Here is a 13,942-nt window from a genome sequence, read left to right as displayed (position 1 = left end):
CTGAACTATTTACAGGTCCTTCTGTTACAGAGATGATGTTACAGTAATGTTCTATCTGAGCATACCACTTTCTATCTAAGGATCTCTGGGCTACCCCATGAAGTGGAGAGGTCTCAATTGTGACTGTGATGTGTTTTCTTCAGAACATTCTAGACCCTGTTGGAGCTCTTTCCTGGATTCAGGCAATTTAATTTGTTCTAAAGAGGTTAGAATGTCAGGTGGAATACATGTCATACCTCCTTTCCACCAAATTCCCAAAAACTTCACTTCCTGAGAAGGTTTTTGAATTTTCTTTGAGGGAATTTGCAAATCAAGGTTTTCCAAATGGGAAATTATTTTTTGTTGGGTATCTCCCACTACTTTTATTTTGTTTCCTCCCACAAGAATATCATCAATATATTGATAAACAGCTACACTGTCAGGTTTGGGTATCTTTTCTAATTCCTGGGCTAAAGTGTGGTGGGCCAAAGTGGGGGAATGTTTATACCCTTGAGAAAGCCCAGTGCAGGTGTACTGCTCTGGCTCAACTCCCAGAGCCTGTGGAGGAGATTGCTTTGGTACATTGTTCAGAACTTGTGGAGAAGTTTGCTCTGGTACACTGCCCAGAACCTGTGGAGAAGGTTGCTTGGGGGGTGCATCATTGATACAAGCATATTCTATTTTAATCACAGGTTTCAAGTTGGAGCAGCAGTGTTCCCCACTATTTTTCATCAAAGTTAGGGTTTTTTGAGGGTCTATTTGATTAATGTGAACAGCTTCCTTCTCCTGTGTTTCGTTTGGTGAGTCAGCATGCTTTGAATTTTTGGCTCATTCTTCTCTTAGGTCAGCTTTTAACAAATTATTTCATCTCGCAAAAAATGGTTCTCATTCCTTTCTTGATCTAATTGTTTTTTGCAAAATTTGAACAAGATTTTGTAGAGAGTCTATAACTGTTATTTCCTCACTTCTTTGCTTAAAGTGAGTTTCTATAGCTGCCGTAAGACAAGCTCCCAAAACTGAGCAGAGTATGTTTTTATTTTTTCCCAGTTTGAATTTCGTTTCACGTTGCAAAGAACATATTCTATAAATCACATTTTCCAGATTAAACCAATTATTGTTCTACCATTCCTCCCCACCTTGGGACGGTCTGGCAATATATTTAGGTAGTAAAGCATAAAATGTAGCTTTATCTGTTGCACTGGAATTTTCAGTCATTTTATGAAGGGATAAGTAAAAACCACGACAGGGAGGTCTATTGGTTAAGTTACACACACACACAATGAAACAATTTTCTCTGTGTGCCCCCCTTCGCTTCCCTGTGTGGGTGAAGAGAATGGAGCTACTTGGGAGGCACTCCTTAGTTACAAAACACTGGGTTATCTCTTTGCTACACCAAGTAGTCAATTCTTACACAAAACCAACAAAAAACAACAAGTGTCCCACCTTTTGCACCAAGAGATCTTTTGTAAATTCTGACAACAGAGCACTCAGGCAAATGTGGGGATGCTTTACACCAAGGTGTCTGCAGTTTGCCGGAAATCTGAATTGCTCCCCTTGCTTTCTAGACAGGCTCACCCTTTCAGGTGGCCAGCTAGGTGTGGCTGGAGCAAGACGTCCTTCCCCTGCTACAGACTACACACAACCTTGCATCCCTTCTGTCTGCCAGAAAATCCTGTCCGTGACGCCAATTTAATGTCACAATCCGCCAACACAGGTTCGTTTGATCTCAGAGGTGCAAACAGGCAACAGCAGGGGACAAAATCAGTTTATTCACAGCAATGCATTTTTATTAAATGCCAAACACCTCAGTTGCAATAGAGGGGAGAGATATAGGAAACAGAGTAGAGAGAGAGAGAGAAAAGAGGGGAATGGGAAATAGCTACCAACAGATGACACGGATGTCCTTGTGGTCTGGTCCAATAGACTCTGGTGTCCTCGTGGTCCCAGCCAATAGGCACGTATTCTGTGGGGAGACCTCAAGGGTCTCCTCCAGAGGGTCACCCTTTTATAGTCCTTTTCCAAAACGAGTGGCTTCTGGCCAAGAGGTGGGGAAATTTATGGACTATTGAGGTGTTCCAAGAGGCAGGTGTGTACATGCAGTACATGAAGGCTTCAGTTGGTACCATTACAGAACAGTCCATGAGCACAACACACCTGCACACAGTCACGTGGCAAGCATACACCTCGACCAGGCCAGAAAACCATTGTCCAAAGCCAACCTGGGTGGAGGTCCTCGGGGTCTTTCCACGAGGAAAAAACAAGGGAAACTTCAGACAGACCCTTACACCCTGCTCAGCAAGCAGACCAGCTTAAAGCTGCCCAGTAATCCTGGAACAACCTTAATGTGCTGTCTTGGCAAAACTCTTCTGCACAATTTCTCTTGTTCTGCACAACCTTGGCCACAGACATCTCCTCACCTAAGCTAGGAAGATTTCCCAGCACATCAAACATCTTGAGGCATGTGAAACACCATTTTGCATGCCAAGAGGAGACTTCAGCCCCCTTCTGCGTGTGTACAGGGTCCATAACCCCCGTTGTGTGGCACAAGGGACACAAGGCTCTCCCCGTTGCATGTCAACAAAAACCTCCAAGCAGAGACTCAACTCCCACCACCTCACGACTTATGGGGGCCTCCACAGTTCCTCTGTGGCCACCTTACACTGATCATGCTGCACGTGCCTTCTTCACCCTCTCTACCAGAGATTTCACCAAATCTGCACCAAATGCCAAGACACCAAGACAGAGCCTCAAATCAACCCTCATCATTTACACAGAATCTGTGCATAGAATTGTAACGCTCCCCCTTTGGCTCCTTCCCGCTCTAACGATCCCAGGTGAACACACCGGTACCAGCTCTGAAGAATGAAGGCTCCAGCAGTACTGCCCTTGGGTCCTGTCTGGGCTGCCAAAGTGCTCAGGAAACTACCCTGTGTGACCATTCTGGAGCCACAGGTGGCTCCAATGAGCCAACAGTGCCTCCCTCATTTGATTCCCTACCACACCACTCTCACCCAGTCAGAGAGGGTATCCAAACCCATTCAACCTCAGACAGGATTCTCCCAGCAGACTCACAGATGTCATGTTCCATAAAAAGGCACCAACTCCTGCTGCAGCACCCAGTGTCCATTCGAATCCCTGGCCGGTGCCACAGCTCCCTGTGCCCTCTGTCATGCAAAGTGTGGGCAGTTCACAGCCTCTGGTCCCGGGCTCCCACCAGCCACAGCTCAATCTGCAGCTGGCACTGCAGCTGCACACCCAGCTCCCTGCCCCAAATGCATTCCTCAGCACCTGCCTGCCCCGGGGACTGCACAGCCTCATCCTGCAAAGAACAGAGGCCTAAAGAAAGCAGCAGAGAGCCTTCCTACATGGGCAGGTCCTAAAAGGACCAGGGGCAATGGCACTACAGTGACAGAGAGTAACTTCAGATGAGATATTTGGAAGGAATACTTGCCTGTGAGGCTGCTGAGATAATGGCATGGCTTACCCAGAGCAGCTCTGGATGCCTGTTTTTCATGTAGGCAGGGTCAGCACAGAAGACACAGACACCAACTTCCAGAAATAAATGTAATTCACTATAATTCGAAACTGAAAAGAATTGCAAGTGGATAAGTAAGCAAGACATCATTAGCAAATATTCAGAAAAAGATGGCAATGCAAGGCAATCCTTATTATAAAAGACTGCCTACAGTGATGAAGAAGGACATGTCACAAGTTACCCTAATCCTCTGCCATCATCCAAGTCCACCCATGAACTGGGGGGGAAAGCACTGTTACTCTGTTCAAGGGTAGCTTCTGAGCCAGGCTATGAGCAGCCATCTCCAGTGCAAGCTATCCTGCCATGCCCAAGGCAAGGGGCTCAGAGCTAGATGGTCTCCATGGTGGGTCCCTTCCACCCCAAACCATTCCATGGCTCACTGATTCACTGTTCCCCCTCCCCCAGTGGGCCCCAGTTGCACAGACCCCCACGGAGCCCAGAACACGGAACCCAGCCCTCTGTGACATCAGCCCCGGCGCCGAGGGCACCACGGGCAGCGCAGCTGCTGCGGGCATTGCGGCTGTGGCTGTGCTGCTGCACGGAGCCCTCAGTGCTTGCAGCTGACACGTGCCTCTGGCAGCCATGGATGGGCTCGGCCTCCTCGTCCTGCTCACCGTGGCCGGGCTGGTGCACGGGACATGGGACAACTGCGGGTAAGTGGCCGCAGGCCCTGGGAGGGAGCCACGGCAACACTTGGGGCCTTCCCTGGAGGGGCCCGCCTGTCCCCCATGGCCGGGCCACAGCTTCCCACCCGCCATGGGGAAGCCTCAGCTCCTTACCCGCAGCCAGGTGCTGGCACGGACAGACGCACACGCCATGGGCTTCCCTGGCCTGCTGTGCGTGCAAGCCCTTGTGGGGAGGGCAGAGGGCTGAGCTTCAGCCTGAGCCACAGCAGGCCATGAAGCAACAAGGACATCACTTTCTGCTTGCAGAGGGAGCTGCGGGCTCCGAGCACCGCCACCTGTCTACAGCCCCATAACTTATTACTATGGCAATCTGGCTTATGACTACGGCTTGACACGCATCGTGGGAGGTGCAAATGCCATGGAAGCATCCTGGCCCTGGATTGTCAGCCTCCAGCACCCTTGGGTGCCAGACCTGGGGCATTTTTGTGGAGGGTCTCTCATCAGCACACAGTGGGTCCTCACAGCAGCTCACTGCTTTGATGACTTTAAGTAAGGAGGAGCAGGGAACGGGGACATCCCCACAACACCAGCAGGTGCCTGTCAGCAGCAACACCTGCTATTCCCATCCCCTTCCCTCTCAGGCAGCCCAGCTGCCACACTGCTCAGGAGAAGCCTGGGCTTGTGTCAAGGCTTCCCAGCAGATCCCAGATTGGCATTTCCCCAGCCTAAAGTGTGCGAGGGCACTCACACCTACCAGAGCATGGCTCCCTCTCTGCCTTGCCAAGCAGAGCTCTGGCAACTGCTGGGCTGCTGTGGCACATGGGTCTGCTCGCTCTCAGCCCTCTCTCCATCTCCTTTCCAGTAATATCAGCATGATGTCCGTGGTGATTGGAGCCACCCAGTTGTCTCAGCCGGGCCCTGGGGCCGCAGTGCGCAGTGTCAAGCAGGTGGTGCTACACCCATACTACAATCCTGATGACATGAGCTATGATATTGCCCTGATGGAATTGGACCAACCTGTCCAGTGCAGCCCTAACATCCAGCTTGCCTGTGTGGCTCACCCCACCCTTAAAGTGTCAGAGCTGCAAAACTGCTGGGTGGCTGGCTGGGGTTCTACTGCTGCAAGATGTGAGTTCCAACAGCCACTCCTGGGCCAGCTCATCACACTGGGGAGAGGGTTTGGACTTCCCCACATCAGAGGCCAATGCCTAGCTGCAGGATTTACACCTCTGCAGAGATGGGCCTGACCTGATCCCCAGAGGCAGCCAGCAGAGACACAGCACCTCAGTGACTCTGCAGAGGGAAAGCCAAACCCTAGGGAAATGGATCCTCACCCAGAGAGATGAGGAGAATTGGCATGGTGCTGCCAGGGGCTTATTCAGTTCTCTGCTCACAGCTCAAGATTCAAGTGATCGCCTCCAGGAGGCCAGCGTCAAGCTCATCAATGTCCAGCTCTGCAACAGCAGTGACTGGTATGCAGGGGAAATCCACACCCACAACTTGTGTGCTGGCTACCCAGAGGGCAACATCGACACCTGCCAGGTAGGAGCATTCCATGAGCCACTCAGATCCCAGCAGCACCAGCAGCCCAGGCAGCACCGTTTCAACACAGCCCAGGACCTGCTTTGCACAGCCACTCAGTCACCCTCCCTGCCCCAGCTCCCCACAACTGCTCTCGGGGCTTCCCACACACTCCCCATCCACACCTGCCTGCCCAGTGCCCCCCTTGTGCCAGAAAGCCCAGAAAGCCCAGCTAGTGCTCTTGGCAGCCCAGAGGTCCAGGTGCCAAATGTCCATCCTCTGCACATCCAGGAGCCCTGTGCAGAGAGGACAGAGAGAGCCCTACCCTACAGGACCCCAAGCCATTCACAGCCAAGCTTCTGGAGGCCCCAGCCCCTGAGCAGAGCCTTCCTCTGCCTGGAATACAGCTCTGGCAGGGGCTGTGGGAGAGATGGAGACAGACCCAGTGCAGACAGGGGCCACCAACACCACCTTAATGCTCTCTGCTCTGCTGCAGGGTGACAGCGGTGGTCCTCTCATGTGCCAGGACAACAACGCTGACTTCTGGTGGGTCATTGGAATAACCAGCTTTGGAAAAGGCTGTGCCAGGGCAAGGCGGCCTGGAGTCTACACCTCCACTCAGTACTTCTATGACTGGATCGATTACAACATGCGTACATTCACAGTTCAAAGTGCTTCTTGAGCAGCAGGACCGGCAGGATCCAGAGCAGGCTGCAGTGCACCACAACCTTTTCCTGCTGGGTTAATGCCTGCGCATCCAAAAGCAGCATCAGCATAAAAAGCCTGCTCTGTCCTGCCCACACTCCTCTCCTGTGTGCGTGCAGACACTGGAGTTGATTTAGTTGTTGAAATAAAATTACCTTTATTCACTGGGATCTATCTTTTCTGTGCATTTCCAACTCCTGGGCAAGACAAGCACTGCCACATTTGGCACCTGCAGAATGAGCCTGAGGGCACAAAGGGACTGAGTGGCTCCAAAGAGCTCCAAAGTGCCTGGTCAGTGACTGCTCTGAGCCACCATGGGCTGGAGGAACCTGGCACATCAAGCCTAGGCAGGGGATAGGATAAAAGCAGACACCTTGAGGGTGGTGCTCAAAGGCACATGGGCTGCTGAATAGAGCCTGGTGTGAGCCTGGGCTAAGGGAACCTGGGAAACTCCCAAGCATGACAAGGGAAACTCCTGGCTCCTGACTGGAGTGCCAGTGCCCCAAGGCAGAGCCAGATTTCACAGGCAGTAAAGGGAGATTGCTGTGCCAGGTGGTCACACTTCACACTTACTCAAAGGAAGAGCTGGGCTCATTCTGTGGAGAGGAACCTGGCAGGAACAGAAGGAGATGGCACGAGGAATGCCATGGAAGGCCAAGGTGTGTTTGGCCAACAGCAGCTGCAGCACCAAGGCTGTTCACAGGCAGAGCCAACCCGTGAGCCACGGGGAAAAGATCCCTGGGCTTGGCTCCATATTTGGGAGGAGACAAGGGCAGAGAAAGAGAGGAGTCAAGGAAGATGAGAGGGCTGTATAAGCCTGGCAGCTGGAGACAAGGGGCAATCAAAGAGCACAGACACAAACTTCAGCTTGGTGTGCTTCTTTGCCTGAGTGCTGCACATAATTGCCACAGGATGGGAAAGAAACTTCTTATTTTAACTTGCTACTTAACAAATCATCTACAAACTGTACAAATTCTCCCCCTAATTTTATATCATTTCAATCAAACCTCAATATTTTGGGTGGTGGGAGTGGGAAAGAAGTCATTGTAGAGGAGTGCTATGGGGAAGTCTTGTTGAAGGCAGTTGCTGTCTTCTCTAGGTCAAGGTAGGTGAACATTGATTTTCTCCATCTAATGGAAGGCTTCAAAATGCCTTGGGCCAAGTGTCACTCCACCTGCTTCTAGAAGCTATTCTTGGCTTCTGGACCAATGGAGTCCTGTCTCACGACGGGTGGCACTCTTCCCTTTGTGTTAATCAAGATGGGCTATGCTAACAACCACCCACATCTCTAGTGGTCCCTAACACCCTGGCATAAATCAGGGGCTGCCTACTCACTAATGACTCTGAGTGCAAGAGCGTGGTTGGGGGTTGCAGTGTTTTTCCATTTCCCTGTTGCCTGAGGGATTTTTCACATTGAAAAATCAATGCTAAAAAGCATTGATGACTGTGTACTTGAGATGGGGGAGGGGGAACCCCTCTGGTTTTTGGGAGTTTCTCTCAGAGGGACAGAGACACGGCAAGATTAGAAGCAGGTAAAAGGGGAGCAGGGTCAGCTGCTCTCTCTCACTCACTCTTGGCTTTGGAGGAGGAGGGTCACTGCTACCACCGCCATAGCCCAGCCAGGAGCCGCCTTCTTCTTCTGCTGCTGGACCTCGCAGCCCAGCCCTGCCAGGACGCCCTGCCATTCCAGCTTGCTGTTTCCGTGCAGCCTGCTGGAGCACCGGGACCGACCCCGCCCCAGGGTTGGTGAAGCAAATCCTCACTTTTCCATCCCTTCCCATTGGGACACAGCCTCCATCGCCACAGCGCCCCCTGCAGGCGTGGAGGAATCATCGCACCTGCCCTTCCCAACTTCAGCCACCAGCGCCCCTGCTGGATGTGACGGGAACTGCACCGAGGGGAAAGGGCCCGCGGCCGCCAGGGCTGAGCTGGGTTACTGCTCTGTTTGTTATTAATTCCATTGGTGGTGGTGCTTGTTTGCCTTGTTATACATACTGGGAAAGAACTATTATTCCTACCCCCATATATTTGCCTGAGAGCCCCTAAATTTCAACATTAGACTAATTCAGAGGGAGGGGATTTACAGTCTCCATTTCAAGGAGGGACTCTGCTTTCCGTCACAGACACCTGTCTTTCAAACTGAGACAAGTGTCACTCACAGTAGGCGATGGCCATCACCTCGCTGCCTAGCAAGCAGACCACCTTAGAGCTGCCCAATGCTTGTGGAACAATCTTATTGTGCTGTCTTGGCAAAACTCTGCTACCCAAACAATTTCTCTGAGTTCTGCACAACCTTGTCCACAGACATCTCCTCACCTAAGCTAGGAAGATTTCCCAGCACATCAAACATCTTGAGGCATGTGAAACACCATTTTGCATGCCAAGAGGAGACTTCAGCCCCCTTCTGCGTGTGTACAGGGTCCATAACCCCCGTTGTGTGGCACAAGGGACACAAGGCTCTCCCCGTTGCATGTCAACAAAAACCTCCAAGCAGAGACTCAACTCCCACCACCTCACGACTTATGGGGGCCTCCACAGTTCCTCTGTGGCCACCTTACACTGATCATGCTGCACGTGCCTTCTTCACCCTCTCTACCAGAGATTTCACCAAATCTGCACCAAATGCCAAGACACCAAGACAGAGCCTCAAATCAACCCTCATCATTTACACAGAATCTGTGCATAGAATTGTAACGCTCCCCCTTTGGCTCCTTCCCGCTCTAACGATCCCAGGTGAACACACCGGTACCAGCTCTGAAGAATGAAGGCTCCAGCAGTACTGCCCTTGGGTCCTGTCTGGGCTGCCAAAGTGCTCAGGAAACTACCCTGTGTGACCATTCTGGAGCCACAGGTGGCTCCAATGAGCCAACAGTGCCTCCCTCATTTGATTCCCTACCACACCACTCTCACCCAGTCAGAGAGGGTATCCAAACCCATTCAACCTCAGACAGGATTCTCCCAGCAGACTCACAGATGTCATGTTCCATAAAAAGGCACCAACTCCTGCTGCAGCACCCAGTGTCCATTCGAATCCCTGGCCGGTGCCACAGCTCCCTGTGCCCTCTGTCATGCAAAGTGTGGGCAGTTCACAGCCTCTGGTCCCGGGCTCCCACCAGCCACAGCTCAATCTGCAGCTGGCACTGCAGCTGCACACCCAGCTCCCTGCCCCAAATGCATTCCTCAGCACCTGCCTGCCCCGGGGACTGCACAGCCTCATCCTGCAAAGAACAGAGGCCTAAAGAAAGCAGCAGAGAGCCTTCCTACATGGGCAGGTCCTAAAAGGACCAGGGGCAATGGCACTACAGTGACAGAGAGTAACTTCAGATGAGATATTTGGAAGGAATACTTGCCTGTGAGGCTGCTGAGATAATGGCATGGCTTACCCAGAGCAGCTCTGGATGCCTGTTTTTCATGTAGGCAGGGTCAGCACAGAAGACACAGACACCAACTTCCAGAAATAAATGTAATTCACTATAATTCGAAACTGAAAAGAATTGCAAGTGGATAAGTAAGCAAGACATCATTAGCAAATGTTCAGAAAAAGATGGCAATGCAAGGCAATCCTTATTATAAAAGACTGCCTACAGTGATGAAGAAGGACATGTCACAAGTTACCCTAATCCTCTGCCATCATCCAAGTCCACCCATGAACTGGGGGGGAAAGCACTGTTACTCTGTTCAAGGGTAGCTTCTGAGCCAGGCTATGAGCAGCCATCTCCAGCGCAGGCTATCCCGCCATGTCCAAGGCAAGGGGCTCAGAGCTAGATGGTCTCCAAGGTCCCTTCCACCCCAAACCATTCCATGGCTCACTGATTCACTGTTGCCCTCCCCCAGTGGGCCCCAGTTGCACAGACCCCCACGGAGCCCAGAACACGGAACCCAGCCCTCTGTGACATCAGCCCCGGCGACGAGGGCACCACGGGCAGCGCAGCTGCTGCGGGCATTGCGGCTGTGGCTGTGCTGCTGCACAGAGCCCTCAGTGCTTGCAGCTGACACGTGCCTCTGGCAGCCATGGATGGGCTCGGCCTCCTCGTCCTGCTCACCGTGGCCGGGCTGGTGCACGGGACATGGGACAACTGCGGGTAAGTGGCCGCAGGCCCTGGGAGGGAGCCACGGCAACACTTGGGGCCTTCCCTGGAGGGGCCCGCCTGTCCCCCATGGCCGGGCCACAGCTTCCCACCCGCCATGGGGAAGCCTCAGCTCCTTGCCAGCAGCCAGGTGCTGGCACGGACAGACGCACACGCCATGGGCTTCCCTGGCCTGCTGTGCGTGCAAGCCCTTGTGGGGAGGGCAGAGGGCTGAGCTTCAGCCTGAGCCACAGCAGGCCATGAAGCAACAAGGACATCACTTTGTGCTTGCAGAGGGAGCTGTGGGCTCCGAGCTCCGCCACCTGTCTACAGCCCCATAACTTATTACTATGGCAATGTGGCTTATGACTACGGCTTGACACGCATCGTGGGAGGTGCAAATGCCATGGAAGCATCGTGGCCCTGGATTGTCAGCCTCCAGCACCCTTGGGTGCCAGACCTGGGGCATTTTTGTGGAGGGTCTCTCATCAGCACACAGTGGGTCCTCACAGCAGCTCACTGCTTTGATGACTTTAAGTAAGGAGGAGCAGGGAACGGGGGCATCCCCACAACACCAGCAGGTGCCTGTCAGCAGCAACACCTGCTATTCCCATCCCCTTCCCTCTCAGGCAGCCCAGCTGCCACACTGCTCAGGAGAAGCCTGGGCTTGTGTCAAGGCTTCCCAGCAGCTTCGATCTTGACATTTCCCAGCCTAAAGTGTGCGAGGGCACTCACACCTACCAGAGCATGGCTCCCTCTCTGCCTTGCCAAGCAGAGCTCTGGCAACTGCTGGGCTGCTGTGGCACATGGGTCTGCTCACTCTCAGCCCTCTCTCCATCTCCTTTCCAGTAATATCAGCATGATGTCCGTGGTGATTGGAGCCACCCAGTTGTCTCAGCCGGGCCCTGGGGCCACAGTGCGCAGTGTCAAGCAGGTGGTGCTACACCCATACTACAATCCTGATGACATGAGCTATGATATTGCCCTGATGGAATTGGACCAACCTGTCCAGTGCAGCCCTAACATCCAGCTTGCCTGTGTGGCTCACCCCACCCTTAAAGTGTCAAAGCTGCAAAACTGCTGGGTGGCTGGCTGGGGTTCTACTGCTGCAAGATGTGAGTTCCAACAGCCACTCCTGGGCCAGCTCATCACACTGGGGAGAGGGTTTGGACTTCCCCACATCAGAGGCCAATGCCTAGCTGCAGGATTTACACCTCTGCAGAGATGGGCCTGACCTGATCCCCAGAGGCAGCCAGCAGAGACACAGCACCTCAGTGACTCTGCAGAGGGAAAGCCAAACCCTAGGGAAATGGATCCTCACCCAGAGAGATGAGGAGAATTGGCATGGTGCTGCCAGGGGCTTATTCAGTTCTCTGCTCACAGCTCAAGATTCAAGTGATCGCCTCCAGGAGGCCAGCGTCAAGCTCATCAATGTCCAGCTCTGCAACAGCAGTGACTGGTATGCAGGGGAAATCCACACCCACAACTTGTGTGCTGGCTACCCAGAGGGCAACATCGACACCTGCCAGGTAGGAGCATTCCATGAGCCACTCAGATCCCAGCAGCACCAGCAGCCCAGGCAGCACCGTTTCAACACAGCCCAGGACCTGCTTTGCACAGCCACTCAGTCACCCTCCCTGCCCCAGCTCCCCACAACTGCTCTCGGGGCTTCCCACACACTCCCCATCCACACCTGCCTGCCCAGTGCCCCCCTTGTGCCAGAAAGCCCAGAAAGCCCAGCTAGTGCTCTTGGCAGCCCAGAGATCCATGTGCCAAATGTCCATCCTCTGCACATCCAGGAGCCCTGTGCAGAGAGGACAGAGAGAGCCCTACCCTACAGGACCCCAAGCCATTCACAGCCAAGCTTCTGGAGGCCCCAGCCCCTGAGCAGAGCCTTCCTCTGCCTGGAATACAGCTCTGGCAGGGGCTGTGGGAGAGATGGAGACAGACCCAGTGCAGACAGGAGCCACCAACACCACCTTAATGCTCTCTGCTCTGCTGCAGGGTGACAGCGGTGGTCCTCTCATGTGCCAGGACAACAACGCTGACTTCTGGTGGGTCATTGGAATAACCAGCTTTGGAAAAGGCTGTGCCAGGGCAAGGCGGCCTGGAGTCTACACCTCCACTCAGTACTTCTATGACTGGATCGATTACAACATGCGTACATTCACAGTTCAAAGTGCTTCTTGAGCAGCAGGATCGGCAGGGTCCAGAGCAGGCTGCAGTGCACCACAACCTTTTCCTGCTGGGTTAATGCCTGCGCATCCAAAAGCAGCATCAGCATAAAAAGCCTGCTCTGTCCTGCCCACACTCCTCTCCTGTGTGCGTGCAGACACTGGAGTTGATTTAGTTGTTGAAATAAAATTACCTTTATTCACTGGGATCTATCTTTTCTGTGCATTTCCAACTCCTGGGCAAGACAAGCACTGCCACATTTGGCACCTGCAGAATGAGCCTGAGGGCACAAAGGGACTGAGTGGCTCCAAAGAGCTCCGAAGTGCCTGGTCAGTGACTGCTCTGAGCCACCATGGGCTGGAGGAACCTGGCACATCAAGCCTAGGCAGCGGATAGGATAAAAGCAGACACCTTGAGGGTGGTGCTCAAAGGCACATGGGCTGCTGAATAGAGCCTGGTGTGAGCCTGGGCTAAGGGAACCTGGGAAACTCCCAAGCATGACAAGGGAAACTCCTGGCTCCTGACTGGAGTGCCAGTGCCCTAAGGCAGAGCCAGATTTCACAGGCAATAAAGGGGGATTGCTGTGCCAGGTGGTCACACTTCACACTTACTCAAAGGAAGAGCTGGGCTCATTCTGTGGAGAGGAACCTGGCAGGAACAGAAGGAGATGGCACGAGGAATGCCATGGAAGGCCAAGGTGTGTTTGGCCAACAGCAGCTGCAGCACCAAGGCTGTTCACAGGCAGAGCCAACCTGTGAGCCACGGGGAAAAGATCCCTGGGCTTGGCTCCATATTTGGGAGGAGACAAGGGCAGAGAAAGAGAGGAGTCAAGGAAGATGAGAGGGCTGTATAAGCCTGGCAGCTGGAGACAAGGGGCAATCAAAGAGCACAGACACAAACTTCAGCTTGGTGTGCTTCTTTGCCTGAGTGCTGCACATAATCGCCACAGGATGGGAAAGAAACTTCTTATTTTAACTTGCTACTTAACAAATCATCTACAAACTGTACAAATTCTCCCCCTAATTTTATATCATTTCAATCAAACCTCAATATTTTGGGTGGTGGGAGTGGGAAAGAAGTCATTGTAGAGGAGTGCTATGGGGAAGTCTTGTTGAAGGCAGTTGCTGTCTTCTCTAGGTCAAGGTAGGTGAACATTGATTTTCTCCATCTAATGGAAGGCTTCAAAATGCCTTGGGCCAAGTGTCACTCCACCTGCTTCTAGAAGCTATTCTTGGCTTCTGGACCAATGGAGTCCTGTCTCACGACGGGTGGCACTCTTCCCTTTGTGTTAATCAAGATGGGCTATGCTAACAACCACCCACATCTCTAGTGGT

At 52.9% G+C, this 13,942-nt stretch overlaps 2 protein-coding genes across 2 annotated transcripts; both read left to right on the top strand.

Annotated features, from left to right (window-relative positions):
- Window positions 1-4,096: 4,096 nt before the first annotated feature.
- On the top strand, window positions 4,097-6,430 carry LOC148224219 (acrosin-like). Its single transcript, XM_088162827.1, has 5 exons — window positions 4,097-4,167; window positions 4,447-4,689; window positions 5,003-5,268; window positions 5,537-5,682; window positions 6,158-6,430. Exons 1-5 carry the CDS (start codon window positions 4,097-4,099, stop codon window positions 6,341-6,343), a joined length of 912 nt encoding a protein of 303 aa, XP_088018953.1. The 3' UTR covers window positions 6,344-6,430.
- Window positions 6,431-10,377: 3,947 nt separating this feature from the next.
- On the top strand, window positions 10,378-12,623 carry LOC148224218 (acrosin-like). Its single transcript, XM_088160718.1, has 5 exons — window positions 10,378-10,448; window positions 10,728-10,970; window positions 11,283-11,548; window positions 11,817-11,962; window positions 12,438-12,623. Exons 1-5 carry the CDS (start codon window positions 10,378-10,380, stop codon window positions 12,621-12,623), a joined length of 912 nt encoding a protein of 303 aa, XP_088016844.1.
- Window positions 12,624-13,942: the final 1,319 nt, after the last annotated feature.

This window comes from Sturnus vulgaris, chromosome 3, assembly GCF_052056855.1.
Source record: "Sturnus vulgaris isolate bStuVul1 chromosome 3, bStuVul1.hap1, whole genome shotgun sequence".
Lineage (NCBI taxonomy): Eukaryota > Metazoa > Chordata > Aves > Passeriformes > Sturnidae > Sturnus > Sturnus vulgaris.
This window is presented reverse-complemented; position numbering and strand designations above follow the sequence as displayed.